At 42.2% G+C, this 24,288-nt stretch overlaps 1 protein-coding gene across 2 annotated transcripts in view; it reads right to left on the reverse strand.

Moving 5' to 3' along the window:
* LOC122807596 (myosin-IIIb-like) overlaps positions 1 to 24,288 on the reverse strand; it is a 2,420,886-nt gene that overhangs the window by 229,146 nt on the left and 2,167,452 nt on the right. For both annotated transcript variants that reach the window (XM_044078517.1, XM_044078510.1), the window contains exon 24: positions 2,804 to 2,928. In XM_044078517.1, the coding sequence (XP_043934452.1) occupies positions 2,804 to 2,928 (125 nt within the window). The remainder of the gene's footprint in view (positions 1 to 2,803; positions 2,929 to 24,288) is intronic.

Raw genomic sequence — 24,288 nt, forward strand, 5'->3', positions numbered from 1 at the left:
TAAAAGAAAGTCTCTGAGCCTTTTCTTAGAATCTGAATAATCTTGGCTCTGCCAGTGGAAATGCTCCCTCATGGTATGCGGGGTTTCCCCAAATGAGTAATCCTCAGGAGGAGAAGCTGAAGGAATGGATTCTTCAGCATCAGAATCCTCATAGGGAGGAATAGAGTATCCCTGTTCTGAAGAGGAGTCAGAGGAAATGGAAACCTGATCAGAGGAATCATATTCAGTATCTTGCCTAGGCCTCTTATCAGGAGGGGGGTGGGAACCCCTGATCAAAGTAATTAGGTCTTCGGCCATTTTGAGCATCTGTTTCTTAGGCATGGAAGTCTGTCCTGGAGAATGCTGTACTTGTTTCCTTGTCTTTAAAACTGTTTTAGTCTTTGTCTCGGATGCTGAAGTTGGCTTGATATAAAGCTGTGTAGGTCTGAAAACACCCTCAGAAGCCGATGCCTGCTCAGCAGCTTCGGACCTATCTGAGGGATTAGTTTCCGAAGGCCCAATACCTTGAGTATCCAGAGGCTTAAGTTGTCTCCACGTGGGAGTCGGAGGCGGCCTGTGGCTCTGAAGTAGCGGGGCTGCGAAAGCACCTCACTGAGAACCGGCGAACTGGCCTCGAAGAGGCTTCGTCGTCTGTTTTGGACCTCGGATGCCAGTCCTTTTCTTTTTCCTTGCACTTTTTATGAACTCCGGTCTTCGGTTGTTCTGACGACATTATGTAGTTAAACCTTCGGCCAAAGTAATGAAAAGCAAAATCGTACCAACGCTTAATAATGCGTTGGTTAAATCTAGCACAAAACCAACAACTAGCAATGTCATGGTCAGGGCCTAGGCAAGGAATACAGTAAGAATGAAAATGAAAATCCTTATGAGGTATTTGCTTCCCACAAGAAATACAATTGTTAACTTTTTCTGACATCGGTCTGGAGCAAGAAAAAAGTTTCCCCAACAGGGTACTTAGCTTTATAGAAGACTTCGGATCTGAAATTCGATTTCGAAAAATCTCAGGAGTCGGCCGACTGGCACTTGCGAACTGCTTTTGCTTCGGGCACCGCGCGAAGAGAAAGACTGAAGAAAATGGTGTCGGCTGCATCTTTTATACCCCTGGCGCACTGACGTCAGGGAAGAGGCGACAGCAACCGACGCCGGACCAGGACTTTGGAATTCAGGCCGACTGCGGGTAGCCTGCCAGCAGGATAACCCAACTGTAATGACTGCAACAGTGAAACACGATAGATACAAAAAATGTGTAGCATGTACAGATGTTTGTGGAGACTATCAATAAGTTAGTTACCGGCCAAGGCAAACATGCCATATAAGACAATAAAAGATAGAATCTGTTTACACTGTGGTGGATTAGAGACAATTGAACATGTTTGTATAAACTGTAAAAAATCAAACTGTAGAAAGAAATATATGACAAAGGATACTTACAAGAATTGAAGAACAGTGATTGTATTAATATGGACATGACTGAATATGGACATTACAAAAATGTAAAACTTAAGGACATTAACAAACTGGATGAAAAATTATTTTGTATAATATGAATAATGTGGAACAAAAGTATTAATGAAGTAAAATACACTGGAAAGTGGTTATTTTCAGAGATTTTGAAGAAAGTAAGACTGATTGCAAAGAAAAGAGTGGGGGGGGGTTACAAAATTGAAAGTTTAATATAAATGTAAGAATCATGTTCTAAATATTGTAAATAATGTAAATATGCACTGAAAAGTTATACATAAGATGTATATATTTGTAAATACAATAAAAGAACCCCTTACTCTTTTCGATGGGTAGTGTGGGATCTTTTACATCCACCACCAAAACACAGGCAGATTGGTATAGGTTTAACATTTCATCCAATGGATGACACACTTAGATGTGAAGCACTCCCCCTTATGCTTCAGCAAACCATCTCCATGGAGACAGAATAAAACCCACAGCATTTGCATTAAAGGTGAGTATGCCACCAGTTCCACCACTGACACTGACTCTATTACCAGGAAAACTAAACAGTAAACTGCAAGGGGTTTCAAAAAGGTCTTTAACCTATACAGCTACAGCAAAAAGAATCAATGCCATCACTATATGATTATTATTATTGAGGTTTAACTTGTCACAAGTCAGGACTGAAAGCAAATATAGACAGCCTGTTCCATTCTTTCATTCACTCTCTCCAACACCTGCTATGTCATCATTCAGCGTTGTGGGGGAATTAGAGCGTATCCTAGCACTCAGTATCAGTAAACCACAAGATTCAGACAGGCATACATGCACACACACACACATATTCATGCACCCAACACTGCATGCATATTTGTATGCAAATTAGAGGCTCATCACTTTACCTATCAGCATATTTGAGACATGGGAGAAAACCAATGGCACCAAATGAAATCCCAAACAAACATAGGGAGTCCATGCAGACTTTGCACAGAAACAATTTCAGTCAAGAAGTAAACCAAAGAAACAATGATGTGATAAGGAACACTAACCACTGTTACAGTCTCTAAACTTTAAATCCAGATTACGTTCCCCTACACTATTTGTACTATGCTACACAATTACCACTTAATTCTGAATTTTCCTATTTTACTATTTTCCATGGTTCTAAATGAAGTTACATTTGTTTTTATATGATTCTTGATTACCTAGGATGCTGTCATTCCATTTAATGATGAACTGAAAGTTTGTAATTGCAAGTCTCTAAAATGAACTATAGCAAGATGGACAGCATTTGGTCAATGCAAAAACCATGTCCGTAGTAATAACAAATACAGTCTTTTTTAAATATATGCCCTACCTCTATAAGCTTGCTTCTTGGCCTTGGCACTGGAGGAACAGCCATATCAGATGCATGGGGGTGAAGTCTAGGCTGTGGCTGGGGTTTCTTTTTCCTTGGTAAAGGAACAGGTGCAGCAATATGTTCTGGAAGAAAAAAACACGAGTATGTAACAAAGGTATATTTGACTCCACTCCCATCTGTTACAAAAGCAATACGCAAGAGACAGACAGACCTTGGGTTTAGTTAAGACAGCACAACAATCACTTAAAATGGGATATGATCATTCAGCACATCTTTCAGCAAAGATTGGAGCAGTACTTAGAAACATACAATGTTATACAAACCCTAAAAACACATACCAAAATTAACACACAATTAATACATACACTGAAATTACTCAGAAATCACATTATATGAAAAACAAGACGCTAACTGCTATAAACTGAAAGCAAGTGTAAAATTAAAGAACAAATAATTGTCATGGCATTAGTACCAAATTTAGGTTTGTCTCAAATGACCTAGAAGGATCAACTCCCTTTATAAACACCTGTTACGATGAAATATCTGCAAATTCAATTTCATTGGAGTAAACATAACTTATGAAAAAAGAGGGAGTGATACAGAAAAAAACAAAACATAGAATAAAGGAATACTGGATATACAAGTCATGGGCTATGAAGGATCAAAGCTTGAATAATGCCTTTGAACTTAAAGATTATGTACAGTACCTTTTAGAAAACCCCAATTTTTCTTGAAAAAAAATTGGCATTCTTAATGTATTATTGAAATTGCTTTAACATTTCCCATCAAACACAGAAGTCTAATGAATCTATCAAACTGCTAATTTAACAAGCTGGCAACTACTTGTTTCAGTAGCTCAACTGGTAGCACACCTACCTCCCTTTGGTCCTGGATGATCAGAAAGTTGTGGGTTCTTTTTCCCACTGAAGGTTCTTGGATTACTTTTCTAATTCTGACACTGTACTGCAGAAAAAAAGGATGATGCACTCTTGTCTGTGACATCCTGCAGATGAGGTATTAAAACTGTGGCCCCATCTACCTGAGTTTCTGGTAGCTTGGATGGATATGAAAGATCCAATAGCACATTAAAAAAGAAGTTTCTGGTGCCCCAGCCAAATTTAACCTAGTCAGTATGAATACTATCTTCAGTCCTCCTGAAACAGAAACCGAACAGGATACCAGGACTGCCTAGGTCCACATGGGTGAGGCAACAGGAATAAAGGAGAGGCCATTCTAAACTTCTGTCTGACAAATGGCTTGATACACATGGTTCAGAAAGAGAGTCACATGATCACATACAAGACTGGCAAACATGCAACATTAGTGGTTGTAACAACTACAATTACAATCGGCCAAGATTCATTTCTTATACTTCTGCATTCAGGAGGATTTTTTAAGGTATTTTTTTCTTCATTTACTTGCACTTTAACTTTGCTTTTCCACACAGAATTTGCATGCATGATGCATATGAGAACTCTTGCGGAAAACTGAATTTTACAGGTTTTGAGGTGCATTTAGTTCATTTAGTAGGTACATTCTAGGATGGAATTATATGGTTTCACACAACTAATTAATAGCTCCACACATTATAGTGGGACACAGAAAGCCTATTTGGCATAATGGTTAAAATCTCTGCCTTCCATTCACAAGGTAAGAGGTTCATCCCTGACCTCCAGTCAGTGCCTATTTGGAGCTTGTATGTTCTCCCTGTGGGGTTCTTCCCACTTCCAGAAAACATGCTTAGTGTTTCCATCTCTACATGGTGGAAATACAGGGGGTTGATTTGCACAAACCAACCACTTTGGGCATCTACTGTGGTGCACACTATCCTCAAGAAAGGAGAACATGGACTACAGACTATGTACCATGGCAGGACCAGAAACTTGATGGTGTAAAATATAGCTCTAGGTGATTTGGTCATGTTGACTAATGTTGTCAAATGGGCCTGGGTATTTGCTGGTGATAAGTGGGTTGAGGACCCAGCCTAGTCCAAGGACCCATGCTAATGGTGGAAGGGGTGGCAGGGGGTTATGTGCCCGCCATAAAGCTTCAGTAAGCTACTGGCCGGTCAATGTCCAGTTGCCCAGCCTGGGTTACCTGGGATAGCTCTGTTGAGTGAAACCTGGATGTAAAACCAATCAACTTGCCAAACGTAAACTAAGAATTGCTACATTCAATGTAGGTTCACTGACAGGATGCAACTTGGAAGTGGATGCCATGATGGTACAGAGGAGGCTGGACATCTTATGCATCTAAGAGACAAGATGGAAGGGAAGTGCAGTAAAGACACTTGGCTTGAGATTCAGAGTCTACTACTCATGAGGATGACTGGATAGAAATGGTATGGGAATTGTGTTGATAGGTTTCAAAAGGCAGTGAGGGATATCATCAAAAATAGTGACAGACTCATGGCAATCAAACTCCAGGGTAATGATAGGACAGTATTCATAATCTCAGCCTATGTCCCAACAGCAGTGTTGTGATAGAGAGGAGAAGAGTGCATTCATACACCAGTTGCATGGCCTATTAGATAAAGCAGGACAGCATGAATTGGTGTTGATAATGGGTGACTTGAATGCACATATCAGGCGACACAGAACAGGATACCAGGACTGCCTAGGTCCACATGGGTGAGGCAACAGGAATAAAGGAGAGGCCATTCTAAACTTCTGTCTGGCAAATGGCTTGATACACATGGTTCAGAAAGAGAGTCACATGATCACATACAAGACTGGCAAACATGCAACTCGGGTAGCTTTTCTCCTAGTAAGGAAAGGGCAGTGGCATAGAATCAGTGATTGGAAAGTAATCCCCAGTGAAAAAGTCACAGCATAAACCACTGATTGTCAAAATCAGCTGCAAGCAATGGTCAGAGAAGGACCTAAGTTCAACAAGGACCAGGCTGAAGACCTGGAAGTTGGCACAACAGCTCAAAGAATTACTTAGGGCTTTAGCAGTCCAAGAGGTGGAAATCGGTGGAGTTGAGGATGAATGGCAGTACCTCAAAACAGTATGTGTGAATACTACAGAACAGATATGTGGCTGACCTAGGTAAGGAAATAAGGTACATCAGGAAGGCCAGTGGTTGAATGCAGAAGTCCAGGAAGTCATCAAAGAAAGGAGGAGTGCAGAAAAAAGTGGGAGATAGAAAACATGGACCAGACTAGGGAGGGAATACTGGTTGGCTAAAAATGAAGTTACAAAAGGAGTTGAGATAGCAAAGAACAGGGCATCGGAGGCACTTCTGGAAAGTGGTTCAGTAGGTGGCACAAAGAAACTATCAGGTTGCAGGACGAAGACAGAAAAATAAAGATAGTCAGACACTCTTCATAAGGAATGCCAGCAACCACCTGCTCACCCGGTCCACAGAACATCAAAGGCAGATGGAAGGAATATTTCCAGCAGCTTCTGAATGAAGAAAATCCCACAAAAGCTGTACTGTCCCAGACACAGCCTACAGAGAGAAAAGAGGAGGAGCCCACCTTAGAAGAAGTAAGACTAGCACTAAGGAAACTGAAGTCAGAGAAAGCAGCAGGCTCAAATGAGGTCACAGCAGATATGATAAAGATGCTTGGTGAGATGTGGGAGAAATGGCTCCTGAGGGTACTCATAGCAGTGTGGAGAGAAAAGTATATACCAGATGACTGGAGAATAAGCATGGTTGTACCAGTGTACAAGAACAAAGGGGACAGCCACAATTGTGGGCAGTACAGAGGTATCAAACTCGTGTCACACTGCATGAAAAGTCTGGAGACAGGGACTGATAGATGGATACACAGAGTAATAGAAAGTAAGATGGGAGGATGAGCAGTTTGGATTCAGATAAGGATGCACCACAACTGACCCAATGTTTGCAGTGAAACAGATAGTTGAGAAGAAGCTAGAGATGTGGAGAGTTCAACTGGATATTCCTAGACTTGGAGAAAGCATATGACAAGGTCCCAAGAAAGCTGATTTGGCAGTGGTTCGAAGTCCCAGAGAAATTGGTAGAATTAGTGCAGACTATGTACAAGGACCCAATGACTCAAGTACGAACAGTGTTCGGTCTCACAAAAGGGTTACCAGTGGGAGTGGGTGTGCACCAAGGTTCAGCTATGAGCCCACTGCTGTTCATACGGTTGATGGACTACATTAGCAAATACGTTGGAGGGGACAAATTAACAAATTTGCTGTATGTAGATGATGTGGCATTACAGAAAGACTAAGCAAGAACTTCAGCAAAGGAAAGGGAAATGGAATGCAAAACTGAAGGCACATGGGATGAAGCTAAGTACAGATAAGACAGTAGTAAGGGCAGCAAATTGGGGAAATCAGGAGGAGATGAGAGCTGAGATAGAGGGGAAGATAGTAGAACAGGTTAACAGCATCAAGTATCCGCGCGGGGTGGTTGAGGAAAAGGGAAGCCTGAAGGAAGTGGTCAAAGCTAGAATCAGAGGGGCTGCAGCCAACTGGCATAGTGTGTCAGGTGCAGTGCAGTGTATGACAGAAGAATGCCAAAGAAGGTAAAAAGTAAGGTGAAAGTGGCGCAACCAGTACTACTGTATGGCACAAAAACCTGAGCAGTAAAGGCAAAGCAGACGAGAAAGCAAGAGGTGATGGAAATGAAGTGCCTGAGGAGGGTGGTAGGATGCACACTGTAGGACAGATGAAGAAATGAGGACATAACAGCAGAACCTAAAGTAGCTCCAATTGCAGAAACGATCAAAAAGAACAGATTACAGTGGTTCAGGAACATTTGGAGTAAAACAGAAGACAGTCTGGTGAAGAAGATGACTTGGGACAGACAGACAGGAAAAAAGTAGGAGGAAACTAGGGTATTTAGCAAAGAGGTGGATGGACTATAAAAGAGAAGATCTGCTATAAGTCAAGCACGAGTGTCAAAGAAGGTAGGAGTGTGGCATTGAATCACAAGAGATGGTGAAGGTTAACACGACACCAGACTCCATGCAGAAAATGGAAAGAAAAGTTTGATGATAATGATGATGACAAAATTATAGCAAGACATCAAATTCCCTATTAGACTGAATCCTAGTATCAGACTCTAGTATCAGACCACAGGTACAATGTCAGACTCTCCCAAACTATACAACCACACATCTCACACATCCAGTAAAACACCGCACAACCTTTGCAGGTTTAACCCAGAAATGTTCATTACTACACTATCATTGATTAACTGTAATTTCCTAAAAATCCTCCCCTTAGATGATGCTGTAAATGAATTCAATACAACTTTTCTAAATATCCCAAATAGCCTTGCAACTCCTACAAGGAAGAGGCTAAAAACAAATAATGCAATTTGGCTAACCAAAAAGAGTAGAATGCTAATGTAGGATACAGAAAAAGCATGGAAATAATGGCAAAAGTATAAAACACACCTGAATATCTTGAAAACTTCAGAATGCTTTGCAATCGTACTAAAAAGCAAATACACGAAGACAAAAAACTGTACTACAACAATTTTCAGAATAATATTAAACACAGCCCTAAAAAATGTTGGACATCTTATATCCTGGGCAAAAATTAAACTCAAACCCCTCTCCCAATAACTCACCACTCAAAACTGCAATACAGTTCAGCTCTTACTTTATACATAGTATAGCATCTCTAACCAAGGATTCCTGAACATCTAATCTTAACCCTGCTCGACAGCCACATATCACCACATCCACTTTCACCTTCAAACCTGTACCCACATCGTATACAAAACTACTCAAACAAACTGTGGTCTTCTTCAGCTGAAAACCATACAAGTGAGTACATGGAATAGCAGCCAATAATTGCCTATCCTGTCTCAATCCTTATAGTCAGTCCAGAAATCCCACTTTCCTCTCTCTCTCTCTGGAAAAATGTCACACACTATCCCTCTGCACCAAAGGAGGAAAATTCAACAGACATTACAAACTTTACACCTACAGTAATCTTATCCACCCTAACCAAAACACTTGATAAATGTATTCAAAAACATTACTAGACTACCTCCTGCAGTAAGAACTCCTATCCCCTATACAACATGGCTTCTGTCCTTACCACAGTACTAGCACTGCCCTTCTAACCTACAAAGATAATACTAATAAAGATAAATATAGCAGCAAACTAGTCTCTCCCTTATTTCCAGACTTGTCTAAAACCTTTGACACACTTTGTCACAGCAAACTTCTACATCAAATGTCCTCACTAAGAACATCTCACCCTTCTGTGGTTCAAAAGCTACCTGTCCAATAGGCATCAGTCAGGAAAATGACACTCTTCTTACCTTCCAGTCACCACCAGTGTGCCATAAGGCTCTATCCTTGGTCCCCTCTTTTTAAATATTTTTACCAACACCCTCTATACATCCATACAACAGGCCACCCTAATACAATACTCATGATTCCACTCTCATTTGCACTTCTGACAACATGGTACACCTCCAGTACACCTCAAAAAAATTACTCTGGAAGCTTTAACAGCCACTGAAACATGGCTTTGTAACTCAGAACTCATCCTCAACCCAAAAAAGCCCAAACGAGTACTTTTTTCCCCAAATCCCTCTCTCATTAAAAAACAAAATCTAATGTCCTGTCTCTTGATAATATAACCACTGAAGTCACTTCTGAAGCAAATTATTAGGGATGACAATGGATGATAATCTTAAATTCGACCTGCATATACAAAATTGCATAAGAAAATCTCATCAAAAACTAAGGAACAGAGCCAAAAACATTCTCACTGACACAATTAAACTACACTTGCCACTATTTATCTCCATCCTACTCAGTTTTATGGTGCTCCCATCCTTACTAACCTCCAGGTTTCACAAAAAATAAAACTTGAACAATGCTATAGCAAAGTTGCTAAATTTGCAGCAAATACCACTTTCAGAACCCACCACTGTATAGCAATAAAAAGCCTAGTTTAGTTAAAACTGCCTCATCAACTAACACACACAGCTTCTTATCACCTATAAAGTTATCAAACATCAATCTTCCTGGCCAGCACAAAATATTCTTCACAACTATGTTCTCAGTCAGTCACTGCGACCCAGTGACCAAAAACTTCTGTCTGCCTACAGATTTAGCAAATCTGCTGGGCATTGTCTGTTCTAGTGCAAGGTTGCTAAGGCCTGGAACCCCTTACCTATACTATCAGGTCAATACCCTCTCTCCCATTTTTCAAAGCCACTCTAAAAGACAATGCTGGTGACACTACATAATAAAACAGAACTGTGGTGATAAGCATTTTGATACCTTAATGTAGGCTAATAATGAGACTACCATGACATTCATTTTAACACTGCTGGCTGTGGTGATGTGATCTACACAACTGTTAGCAATAATTTAAATGGGATTACTATTCAGAATGCTGTTATCCCTGGGTTTTACAGGAAGCCAGCATTTCCATAAAAATGTATGTGGATTAAGGTAGGAAATGCAGACACCACAAGCAAAGCACACCAGTTGATAAACTAGATAATCAAGTAGTAACAGACAGCATTGTCACTGTAGATGTTACTTCAAAAGGATTTTAATTTTATGATAAAAAACTATAAGGTCCCAGGTGAGAAAAAGACTTTCAATTGGAAGTGCTGAGTTGAGAAATACATTTGTTCTGCTGATGTTGATAAAAATAATCCATTAAGAAGTTAGGAAAAACACACACTCTTGGAAGCAGGGCACAAGCCTGCATCACACAACTATTTGCTACTTGTTCTGAAAAAAATACAAAATGGTTAGAAAGTGTTTGGTGAGGAAAGGTTTGCTGCTGCCCAAAGTGTAATGTTGTCATGTAGATTGTATGTGAAGAAAGTTTCTTGGCTGTTCTCAGAATTTCTACAATGTCATTTCTAAGCTGGAAAATCTTGGAGAAATGAAATGGGAGAGGTACTGCATCTAATTTCAATACAAATGCCAAGAGGCAATACCAGTGCTACGTCATCTACAAGGCTGCAATAAGTATAAATGCCAGTCTTTTTCTTTTGACAGGACCATCTGTGATATTAAAAACAGTGGAAAGCAAACTGGAATTATATTCCCATGGAAGTGAAAATACAGCCTTGGCAAACTATCCACATGAAATTAAGGAACAAAAATATTGAGCTATAGTATTACGCAAGAAGGCAAAAAGGACTCAGGGTAGGGTTTCTCAAAGACAAAAAAAATGGACAGAGGAGTTTAGGAGTTCCCATGCAGGATGGAGTAGGCTGGATTTCAAAAATCCACTCATGGACTGAAAGTATATTAATTATTTTGAGCTTAAGTGTATTGGAATACTAGAACCCTCTTTAGTCATGACACAGAGTAAATAAAAATACTGACAAATAAAAGCACAGAAAATGCAATAGTGTGCATTCAAATTAAAGGCAAAACAACAGTAATGCCATCTGATCAACTATTCTTAAAAATAATCCAGTGAACCTTTGAATTAGAAAGCAACCATATTAGACAAGCTATATTGTAAATCACAGCTATAATTTAATAATCATGAGTCTAAACCTAACTCATCAGCATGAGTGAATAGCCTGAGTTTAGAAATGTAGAACCTATTAGAACAGCTCTATGGACAAAGCAGGAAAGGAGTCCTTTATAAAACAGAAGAGACTTAATATGGTAAGGTTGTCACATTCAGACTGTGCACAGGCAGAAAAAAAAGTGGTGGTAGCGGGCATAGCCATTAAAGACATATTCACAGGAAAGACAAAAGCAATACAAACAGACATACTGAGGATGAAGGAACTGAGGAAGACAGTGAAAAACTAGGTGACACCCACAGCGGTCACTGCAGCTAAGTGAGATGGGCACTTAATTATTTTCTTAAAGGGCAGGAAATTACAAATGCTGTAGGGGATTCTGCTCCTGATGAAGGGGAGCAATAAATGAGGAAGTCCTCTGGTTGGAACTTTGCAAGACATTCAGTACTTAAAAAAAGTGTCAAGGTTTCCTTGAATGCAAAAGTTGAAAAAAAAGTGGACAAAAAAAGAGAGGATTTTAAAGACAGGCACTGGTTTAAGTTAAGAAAATTGTAAGTTAGTGTTGCCATAGTAAAGGTACTGCTGTGAGAAACAAGTAAACTTTGTGCTTCAGCCAAGGCTGATGTTCTTCTTTATGGCTTGTAATACAAAAAAGTACAGTTGTGAAAGTAAACTTACCGTAACAGCAGATGGTCAAATGATCACTGCTGCACTAGCCTTAGCTATATGGGTTACTTCCAGCCGAGACAGGGAGGCTCAGCCCTGAAAGGACAATACTAGGAAAAACAAAAAATGTCCACACCCCGGCGTAAAAACGTACACCAAAAAATAAGGCAGGGGGAGGAAGGGAGCTGCTACTGTAGCAGTGTTCATTCGAACATCTACTGTTATGGTAAGTTTGCTTACACAACTGTAGTTTGTTCATCATAGTGATCACTGCTACAGTAGCCTTAACTATATGGGTAGATTACCTTCGCTAACTACATTTGGAAGGTGGAAGGAGAAGCATCCAGGATCGCCGGCAAAATAATCCTAGCAAAGGATGACCTGGATCAAGAGAAGGAATCAAGCTTATAGTGCTTTGTAAAAGTATGCACAGAGGACCACGTAGCAGCTTCTAGAATCCAACACTTTCCAAAAAGCTATAGATGAAGCAAAGGCCCTGGAAGAGTGGGCCATGACCCTGCCTGGAATAATTTTGCTATGATGAGTATAACAGAAGGTAACAGCCTTAACCAACCATTGGGGAATAGTCTGTTTTGATACAGGCTGTCCCTTCTTCTTACTCTCACAACAAATTAACAATTGATCTAAAAATCTGAAAGATTTAGTACTGACAGGATAGTACGTGAGCTGTCTGTGGACATCCAAGGCACAGAGTATTATTTCTTCTCCATTTTTAGCTTCAGGAAAGAAAATGGGTAGATGGATAGTCTGGCTTAAAGTAAACTGAGATAACACTTTAGGCATGAAAGAAGGATTGGTTGTCAAAAAACCCTGTCCCTAAGGAAAATTAAATACAGCTGATTCACCATAAGAGCTTGCAACTCAGATACCCTTATTGCAGAGGTCACAGTAATCAGTAAAACTGTATTTCTTGTTAAGAACCTCAAATCAACCAGATTAGCTGGTTCAAACGGAGCAAGTTTTAGCTTCTCTAAAATAAAATTAAGATCTCATGGAGGGGTCAACAGTTTTCTTTGAGGACTCTTATGCAAACCACCTTTCAAAATAATTTTGGCAGAGAAAGAGGAAGATCCATGGGCAGACATGCTGAAATGGAAGATAAATGGACCTTGCTACAGGAATAAGAAAGGCCACAGGACAGTAACCCACACATATATTGTACAGCCAGAGACCAACTAGCCCAGAATAGTTGTCGATTAAGATGTTGGCACCAAGAAGAGAACCTTTCCCATTTGCTAATAGATGATTTTCTAATAGCAGACTTTCTTGCCTCCATTAGTACCTGCTGCATGTCAATAAACAGGTACCTAAAAGGAATTAAGACCCCATCATCCAGGCTGTCAAATGAAGATGATTGATGTCAGTAGAATGTTCTGTTGGAATCCCTGCTTCTGTAAGACATCACTCACCTAAGAGAAAGATTCCTCTGCAAAGATAAGCAAGTCATCTAAATATGGAAAATGTGGATACTCTGTAGCCTGCAATGAGCTATACCTGGAGCTAGAGTCTTTGTGAACACTATTGGTGTAGTGGCTAGTCCAAAGGATAAGGCAGAGAACAGATAATGTGATCCAGACATGCAAAACCTTAAGAAACATCTGAAGTCTGGATAAATAGGAATGTGATAACCCTCTTAAGTCTAGCATTATCAGGAAACTTTAAAGAGGAATAAAGGTAACATGTTGTAAAGTGCCATCATTTCAAATTTGGGCAACATCACAAATGGGTTTAGGAAAGAATAATCCAGAGCTGGTCTCCAAGGATTTTCTTTCTTTGGCACTAGGAACATCCTTGAAAAAACACCCTTCCCCACTTGGGAAGTAGGGACTGGTTCCATCACTCTTTGGAACAGCATGTGTCGAAGAACCGGTGAACCAAGAGAGTCTAATCTGGAGGATCAAGAATGAACCCTGTAAGGGAGGAATTTCTTCCCACTGCCATATATAACAATAATAAATTATTTTCAGGACCCATTTGTCATAGGTAGGTACTAGGCTATCTGCCCGAAGGCATTTATAAGCCTAGCCGGAATGTGTTGGCTTTCACTTCCCCCTTTTCTTCTGCGAGTAAATCCAGTCTGTGTGGAAGATTGTGGTAATTGCTCCTGGCCATTTCCAAAAGAAGGGAGAACAGGTGATTGCCTGGGCCAGAAGGGAGTCACCAAAGTGATCTTGGAGATGCCTTCTAAAAATTGAGAAGTACCCTGGAACAGAGTCTTGGAACAGAATCTTGCCATTTGATTATTCAAAGAGAAGGCAATGAGGTCTACTTGAACTCCCCACAGATGGATCAAATCCAGGAAGACCTCCTGATCTAGTTTCCACTTGTGAGTGTCTGCCTTGATTCTGCTAAGCTTGTCTGCCAAACAATTTTGGACTGATGGAATGTAGGATGCTGTAGAGTGAGACTGTGCTGAAAAGCTATATCCCAAGCTAGTTTGCAAATGGGGTATGCCCTGACTCACCCCTTGCTTGTTGATGTACCACAACTGTGGCATTGTCTATAACCACTTGAAGAGGTCCAGGGGACTAAAGATGGTTCAAATAGTTAATTGCCTTGAACAGGGTAAGCATCTCATTGATATTTATGTGCCTGCATCTGTCTTTGGTGTCCCACACCTCCTGTACTTTTATCCCTCCTGAAACTGTTCCCCAAAGTCTGAGGCATCTTTGGTGACTTGATTGCACTTTGGAGGACAGAAAGAGAAGGGGAGACTTGGATTTAAGGATATCAGTTGTCTCCATCTAAAGATTTCTCTTCTGACAAACCTCAGCACTGGGATTTTAAAAGATAAATGGCGTTGATGTTGGGACGTGACAGATTTCAAATACCACTGTAGCTTTCTCACGTAGAATCTAGTCAGGGGTATCATAAGAATCATGGATGCCATGAGAACCAAAATCTTGAGGTATTCCATAACAGTGACCAAAGTCTGAGGAAAACCTCAGAAATAGATCTAGATATAGATCTATTTTTCCTGCAGAAAAAAAGCTTTTTGAACTGAGGTGTCTAGTTAACATCCAGCAACACAATCTGTGTTAAGGAGTCATGTTCATATTCAAAATCTTGAATATCTGCAGGAAAAGAGGAATTTATTTCTTTTACCACAAACCACATTACAAGAAGGATCAATATCCTGAATTAAACCCTGAGTTAGAGCCAGTAAACTACTTTTATCCAAGGAAAATTGAGGAGGATTAGACACATGCTTGTTTTCTGCTTCTGTTTTTCTTTGATGGAAAAATTGGGGCCAACTGTGTTACTTAATGGCAGCAGCAGCTTCCCCAGCAAACGGCAGAGCATTCTGACGCAACAGGGAAACCTTCCTTGTTCCCTCTCCCAGGACTGACAAGAGTGGTTCTCCCTTGTCCACTGAATGGATCCCAAGAGCTGCAGAGGACATGACTAACCCCTGGTTCATAGTGGATCTGGGGTAAAAGATGAGTGGTCTAAGGTACAACTGGCCACAGCAGAGTCACTCAAGAGGTGGCAAAGGCTGTTTGCATGATTTTTTTCTTTTTGTGGCTGAAGGAGGACTGACCATGGGATCAGGAGTCTGTTCCACAGTCAAGTTGAAAATTGTGCCTCTTTCCTGGAGAAGAGAGATACACTTGTACATCAAAATTGGAAACCACACACTCTCCAGCCAAGACCGGAATAGCTGGTCAAGAGGAGAAGGTCAACACTAGCACCACACCACACGGAAGACATAGCCCTCCAGAACAAACAACAGCATTGCCTTCACATAAAAACACAAACCACACACCCTCCTTCGTGGAGACTCTCAATAAAAATCTACCCAAACAGCAGAGACCTCCAAGGCAGAAACGCATTCGACCACCACAACACAACACTAATCACGAGACACATAACTCTCCTAAACAGTGCGCCATTCAACCAAAGCCCCTAAGGCAAAACAGCATGCCCAGTACACTAGTCATAGGTGACTCGATAGTGAAGCATTCTGATGTCCTACTCACTAGGTTGACTAAGGAGAAAGTAACAGCCAACTGCCTTGTCAGGTGCCAGGATCCACCATATAATGCAGGTCCCTCAACAACAGGTACAAATATGACTCTGTCATTGTAAATGTGGGTGTGAATGACCTGAGATGTACCTCCCTGGACTACATGAAGAGACATGGAGGAGCTCTCGGATTATGTAGCCCAGGTGGGTACGACCCTAGCTCTGGCAGGATCCTACCATCACCCAGAATGATACCACAGTACAAGCAGAAACTTTTTCTGGTGTCATTCTAAGGGGATCCAGTATCTGTCTGCCTGGGATGACATGACTGAGAGACCTTGATGCTTTGCCAGAGATGGCCTGCATCTGTCACACCTGGGCTTCCGGATACTGGCCAAGGCTCTTGCGACCCCTGTAATGCCATTTTTAGGTGGTGTTCCAAAGACCAAATTACCACCATAACAGCTACAAACAAATGCAATCTGAGAGTCATGCTGCTCAACGCTTGAAGTCTAATCTCAAAATGTACTCACTCGAAGCACTCCTTAAAATGGAGAACATCGACATTTGTGCTGTAACAGAGACCTGGTTCAAGGCAGCAGAAAGCACCCCTGCACTACCAGGCTATAATTCATTCCACAACTTTTGGCTCCAGAACTTGGACTGAAGCTCCAAAGGTGGTGGTGTTTCCATATTCATAAAGGATGCGCACACCTCCAGACTGGTAGCCCAACAAAATACATCAGAGATACTTCAGGTGCAGCTAACATTGGGTAAGACAGCAATTCAGGTTGTAGCCTGTTCTAGGTCCCCAACCATGTCCCAAGACACTCATTCCACATTCCTAAGAACCCTGGAGAATATTAGGGTCCAACCAAACAGACTCATACTGGGCGAATTTAACTAATCCTCCATTAACTGGGAAAACTACTCATGCACCAATACACTTGCCCAGCGGTTCCTGGAATTCATTAATTCCAGTGCCCTGGACCAGCTCATTCTTACCCCCCACTAGAGGGGGCAACATCCTTGACCTGGTCATTACTAACATGGGCGACCATTGCTCTACATCAATAGTCAACTCCTCCCTGGTTAGATCCGACCACAAACTAATAACCTTGGAAATCCATAGGTTCATAGGTTCATAGGTTCATACTAGGCTATCTGCCCAAGGGCATTTATAAGCCTAGCCCATAGTTATTTGGCTTTCGCCACCCCTTTAGTTTGAATAAAACTATGCCTATTATTTTGCTGTGCCTCTGTCAAGCAGTGACACTGAAGTAATCCCTGGGGTATATCTGCGATCCCCCATCCATTGGTCAAGATTCCTCTTGAACAAGGCCAGCGAGGTGCTCTGCCTCACATGTACCGGGATTTTGTTCCACAGCATAGGGAGTCTCTGGGTGATGAATCTGTCCCTCCAGCATGTTCTATTAATAACCGTGTCAAGGTTTAAGTCTCCGCCCTTGTGGTTCTGAGGGATCTAGATTTTTTGAGGTGAAGCATATTCATCAAATCAGGGTTTGACATGGCCTTATATGTCAGGCACAGGTCACCTCTGAGCAAGCGGTATGAGACTGAATAGAGCTGGAGTTCTTTCAGTCGGGCAGCATAAGACATATTTTTGAGACCCTTTATCCTTTTGGTGAGGAACTTTGGGGCCTTTCCAGCTGCTGCAGGTGTCTGGTCAGATACATTCGAATGGGGCATTGTGCTCAATCATAGGTCTAATGAGTGATGAGTACAGGGGCGATGACCTCCCTTGATCTAGATGTGAATCCCTTCATGATCAGGTGGGCAATGTAGAAGGTTTTCCTAACTACTTTAGCAACATGAGTGTCAAACGAAAGGCTACTGTCAACTTGGGTCCCCAGATCCCTGATGACTTTTTCTGTGCTCAGTGGATTGCCACCTATATGGTAGCTAGGGGTAACCTTGTTTTTCCCGAAGGGTATGACTATGCATTTCTTGGCATTTAACTTTAGGCCATGGCTCTGGCACCAGTTTTCCGTTTCTGTGAGGCCCTTCTGAAGGATATCTGTGTCAGATGTGTTTTCGACTATGGCGCCCAGTTTGCAGTCATCTGCAAACTTTGTCAGCCATAACCCTCCTGTGTTTGCTTGTACTTCAGAAAAGTAGATGCCGAACAAGAGTGGACCCAGGACTGAGCCCTGTGGGACACCACTTGTGACAGGCTTTGAGTCTGACATGGCTCCAGCAACTCTGACCCTGTGGGTTCTGTCACTTAGCCAGTTTGCAACCCATCTTGTGATGTATGGGTTTACATTCAAGCTGATGAGTTTTTTGATGATACCTGAGTGGGGTATTGTGTCGAAGGCCTTTGCCAGGTCAAGGTAGGCTGTATGGACTGCCTTTCCCTCATCAATGGCCTTGGTGACCGTCTCGAAAAAGTCAACCAAGTTTAAAGTTTAAAAGGCATGATCTGCCTTTGACAAAGCCAAACTGGGTTGGATCCAAAGTCTGCAAGTTCCCTATGTCTTTATTTATGAGTTCCATTATGATCCTCTCCATGGCTTTGCAGATAAGGCTTGTCAAGCTAATGGGACGGTAATTTCCAGGGTCGGTGGAGGCACCGCCCTTGTGAAGTGGGACCACAGTCGCCGTGCGCCACTCCTTGGGTACGTATTCTGAGGTGAGGCTAAGATTAAACAGCTGTCCTAACTGCGGGTTTAATTCCTCATTGAGTTCATGGAGCACACAGCCGGGACACCATCCGGTCCCATGGATGCTGTGTTTTTGCTTTGGAGAGAGCAGTTCTCACCTGGGCGTTGGAGATGTTTGGGGGCTACAATCCTCTGGTATAGATATCTCTCCTTTTGGGGAGGGGGAAGTTTGCACTGAACCTGTCAGCCAGTATGTTGGCAATGTGTGTAGGTTCAGTAATCTTCACATCATTTTGAACTAATTCTGAGCATATCTGGGAGTTTCCTCCTAGGTTTCTAACATAGCTAAAGAAGGCCTTATGATTGTCTTTTGAATCCTTGGCGATTTTTCTCTCAAAATTTGCCTTGGATGATTTTATGAGAGCTCTTAGTTTTTACTTATAATGATCAAAGGTGTCTTACCTTTCAAGGATTTTGCTCTATCTTGTAGTAGCTTCCTCCTTTTGTTGTAGAGCTTGTTTATGGCTGGGGTCCACCAGACTGGACGCTTGCCTTTGGTACAAAGAGTCTTAGTTTTGTTTGGGATTGCCTGATCCATGCAGTCCTGTAGGTGCTGGTAGAAGGCATTTGTAAGTGATTCAGCGGTTTGAGTAATGTTTACCACTGGCTCAGGGGCCTTAAAGGAGACCACACTAGTTTTTAGAAGTGTGAAGTCGGCTTTTGAGAAGTTTTTCACTGTGGTCTTTTTGTTTCAGGTGGGGCGGGTTGAGGACCTCCTGCGAGATTAGTTTATGATCTGATCTCACCAGTGAGGGGTATACTTCGGTGTTGAACATTGTGATCCCATGTTCGTGATGATGAGATCAAGTATGTTTTCTCCTCTTGTGGGGATGGTGACTAGTTGTTCCATGGCATTTGAGTTTATGAACTCCAGGAACCTTTGGGCTAGAGTGTTTGGGCTTGAGTAGTGTTCCCAGTCTATATTAGGGTAGTTGAAGTCACCTAGTATGATGGTGTTTGGAGATACATTTATCCCTCCATTGTTTTCAGGAAGGCCATGTGAGGTTCCTGAGTTTGAGAGGGTGGCCTGTAACATGCTACAAATTGCAGAGCAGTCTTGCCTATGGTTAATTGCACCTGGATGGTCTCCGATGCATCGTGCGTTGCCACCAACCTTGAGGTGTGGGTGTCCTTTATGAATATGGACACCCTCCTTTCTTGGTGTTGTCCGGATTTTGGGGCGGAACGCATGATATGAGGTGAAACCTGCTAGTGCTGGGGTGCTCTCAGGAGCCTTGAACCAGGTTTCTGTCACAGCACAGACATCGATGTTCTCCATACAGAGAAGGGCCTCGAGCGTGCATCTTGAGATTGAGACTTCTGGCATTGAGCAGCATTACCCTTAGTTTTTACTTTTTGTGTTCTAGGGTGGTAGGTTTAGAATTTGAGCCTTGCCTAAAAAGGCACTATGGGGTGGCAAGAGCCTTTGCCAATATCCGGAAGCCTAGGGTGACAGGTGCAAGCCGTCCCTTGAAGCAGCGTGGCTTGTCCAGCATGTCATCCCAGGCAGACAGACATTGGATCCCCTTTGAATGACACCAGAATTTAAGCCAATTATTAAAGCTGATCATCTTATCACTGTATTGTGGCATCATTCTAGGTGAAGGTAGGATACTGCTCAAGGTCAGGGTCATACCTGCCTGGGCTACATAATCAGAGAGCTCCTCAATGTCTCTTTTCATGTAGTCCAAGGAGGTACGACTCAGGACGTTGACACCAGCGTGGACAATGACTGAGTCGTACTTGTACCTGCTGTTGAGAGACCTGAGTGCTTGTGTTATGTGGCGGATTCTAGCCCGACAGGCAGCTTACTGTGACCTTCTCCTTACTCAGTCTGGTGAGCGGACGTCAGTGTGTCTGACTATGGAGTCACCTATGACAAGTATGTTTGGTGTTGTATTTGGCCTTAAGGGCAGTGACTGCTTTGCACACTGATTTTGTTGTTTATGTGTTGTTTGTGTGGTGTATTGAGTTTGCAGTTGCTTGGGTGTCTGCTTTGGAGGCCTCTGCTGTTTAGGTAAATTTTTACTCAGAGCCTCTGAGTATGTCTTAGTGTGTTTATGTGTTTGATTCAGTGGTGTGGTTGAGTTATGTGAGACTGGTATTGTGGTGTGTGTAGTTGCCTTCTCCTCCTGCCTGGTCTTGCCAGTCCTGAGTTGAGAGAGCTCAGCCTCCAGTCTGGCTAAATAGCTGCATCTCTCACAAGTGTTAGTGTTACATGGGAGGAGGAGATGGTTGTCCGTGTACATGAGGCAATTCCCAGATTCACCAAATGGGCAGGAGAGGACGCCAGCATCTGACCCTTCGACATGCTAGAAAGAATTATGAGTTGGTATGAGACAGAAAAGTAGTGGGCTTAGCAGGTAAGTGGGCACTCCTGGGGGGTTTTGCTAGTGAGAGATTTGTATAATATAGGAGTGCTTGACCTGCAAAGAGAATGCTTATAAGACAAGGGATATGCTTATAAGACAAGTGCTGAGCTTTTTGAGAAGAAAAAGCTATTTGGAACAAGTGCTGCACTTTTTAGTGTAGGTGTAAACTGTTTAGGTTCCTAACAGAGCAGTTCTAAGGGAAAAATTGAAGAACAGACTTTCTGGAGCCAGAAAGAGTTTAACCTTGTTTAACCGGCGCTGCCCGATGCTGCTCTAGTGGCAACTCCGCGCTAAAGCACGTTAAAGCGTGCTTGACAGCAGGGGCTGGAAAGAAGCAGGAATAGACCCAAAAGGGAAAATAAAACTACAGTTTCAAGTCAGTAACCACCTCTACGAGGGGCAGGGAAGCTGCTCAATGTTAGTCACTGCCACTGATGAACAGAGAGACCCTCCTTCAGCCCAAGCAAAAATGGCCTCACAGAAACTTTCAAACAGTTCAGGAACAGCAAGCCTGTAACTGAACTTTTTTAACTCTCAGATAAGTGGGAAAAAAGCAAGATTTTTTTTTTTGTTTTGTTTTTGTACAGAGATAGCAGAGGTTCACAAGTAATATCAAGTTATAACAGTGCAGTAAATGACCCCACACAAGAGTGCTAGGTCAAGGACAGAAAATATGCAAGTTTTAAGAAAAAAACGATTTAAAATTAAGTGCAAACAGGAAATTCAGCAAACAGCTTTTGGTTGTGCTCTAAATACAGCTACTAATACAGAAATCAAGTTTAACAAGCCAGAAAATGCTCAAGCTAGGCATCTATGCAGAAAAACTTAGCAAATAAACAGAGAAAAAATACTTAAAATCTCAAAAGTGGCTCCCTTCTTCTCTCAGCGTTTTTTCCTCTTGGAGGGTGCTTCACCAACAGCCAACAAGCCTGAAAAGACTCTCAAACCAGGAGGCAACTAGGTTTTAAGAGAGGAAGATGAAGGAGTTATGGAAATGACCCCTAGTGGCCAATAAAACTACAGTTTCAAGTCAGTAACCACCTCTACGGGGGGCAGGGAAGCTGCTCAATGTTAGTCACTGCCACTGATGAACAGAGAGACCCTCCTTCAGCCCAAGCAAAAATGGCCTCACAGAAACTTTCAAACAGTTCAGGAACAGCAAGCCTGTAACTGAACTTTTTTTAACTCTCAGATAAGTGGGAAAAAAGCAAGATTTTTTTTTTGTTTTTGTTTTTTTACAGAGATAGCAGAGGTTCACAAGTAATATCAAGTTATAACAGTGCAGTAAATGACCCCACACAAGAGTGCTAGGTCAAGGACAGAAAATATGCAAGTTTTAAGAAAAAAAACGATTTAAAATTAAGTGCAAACAGGAAATTCAGCAAACAGCTTTTGGTTGTGCTCTAAATACAGCTACTAATACAGAAATCAAGTTTAACAAGCCAGAAAATGCTCAAGCTAGGCAGCTATGCAGAAAAACTTAGCAAATAAACAGAGGAAAAATACTTAAAATCTCAAAAGTGGCTCCCTTCTTCTCTCAGCGTTTTTTCCTCTTGGAGGGTGCTTCACCAACAGCCAACAAGCCTGAAAAGACATCCACATCCCTCTCACCCCTCTGCAAAAGTAACCACCATGAAAAACTTCTCCAAAGCTAACTTTGGGCTCCAAAGAACAGAGGTGGCTAACCTCACGGCACCCATGCAAATGGCGAATAGTTGGATGACCACCGAATCATACACCAATGCACTGTATGAACACGTACACAAATGCATGGACGTTCTCCTCCAAAAAAGGAAGACAATCCGGTGGTCCCCTGCCATAAACAAACTTTACAACAGGAGGAGGAAACTGATGCAGAATAAGGTGAAGTCCCAAGACAGGAAAAACTCTCTTATCAGCCTCAATAAAAGGTTGAGATCTCTCATCAAATCCTCTAAAGCTAGCTATGAAAACAGAATTGTAACAGATAGTAAAGATAACCACAAGGCCTTCTACAGTTATGTAAAGAACCTCCACGGCAATACCCAGATTTGCTCTGAGCTACTGCACAATTATATCTCCTACACCGAGCCAAAAGATGTTGCCAATACACTGGCTGACAGATTCAGTGCCAACTTTTCCCCTCTTCCCCCTCTCCCCAAAGGACCAACCACAATAACAGTAGGTTGCCAGGCACCCAGTATTACTGCTGCACAGGTTAAAACAGTACTGTCCAGGGCCAAGAATATATTCTCTATGGGATCTGACAATATCCCTGGCTGTGTTCTTCATGAACTACAGAGTGAACTGTCACCTGACTTGTGTGCCCTGTTCATTCATAGCCTCACCTCAGGCTTTGTCCCTACCAAATGGTGCACTGTTATAGTCATCCCTCTCCACAAAGGAGGAATGACTACAGACCTTGGGAACTATCGCCCCATTACCCTGACAAGTCTGATGTGCAAAGCTATGGAATACATCATCATGGACCTAATAAACAAGGATATAGGGAATCTCCAAACTCTGGATCCCACACAGTTTAGTTTTGTGAAGGGTAGATCATGCCTGCTCAACTTGGTTGACTTCTTTGAGTCAGTCACCAGAGCTGTGGATAAAGGCAAGGTGGTTCATACAACCTACCTTGAGCTGGCCAAGGCCTTTGATACCATTCCCCACTCAGGAATCATAGAAAAACTCACTAAACTAGGCATCAACCCCTATATCACTAGGTGGGTTGCAAACTGGCTCACAGATAGAACCCACAGTATGAAAGTAGCTGACTCTAAGTCAGACTGCCGACCAGTCGCGAGTGGAGTCCCACAGGGATTGGTCCTGGGTCCTCTCCTGTTTGGTATCTACTTCTCTGAAGTCCAGTCCAACACAAAGTGACTCTGGCTGACAAAGTTCGCAGACAATTGCAAGTTGGGAGCCATTAACAACTCCCCAAATGATGTTGACATCCTACAGAAAGGCCTCACTGAGACCAACGACTGGTGTCAGAACCTTGGCCTTACACTCAATGCCAAAAAATGCATCATCTCCTTTGGGTAAAACCCAGTTCCCATGAACTACCACATCAATGGTAGTCCACTGAACACAGAAGGCTTATAAGAGATCTGGGAACACAGGTTGACAGCAACCTCTCTTTTGACAACCACACTGCCACTGTGGTCAGAAAGTCCTTCTATGTGCACATCTCATTACTAAGGGTTTTGCATCCAAGAAGAAAGAAGTCATTGTCTCCCTCTACTTTTCCTTCATTAGGCCAATCATTGGGTACAATGCCCCATTTGGTATGTACCTCACTAGACACCTGCAACAACTAGAGAGGCCGCAAAAGTACCT

Source organism: Protopterus annectens, chromosome 1.part1 (genome assembly GCF_019279795.1).
Source record: "Protopterus annectens isolate FY-2018-M chromosome 1.part1, PAN1.0, whole genome shotgun sequence".
Lineage (NCBI taxonomy): Eukaryota > Metazoa > Chordata > Ceratodontiformes > Protopteridae > Protopterus > Protopterus annectens.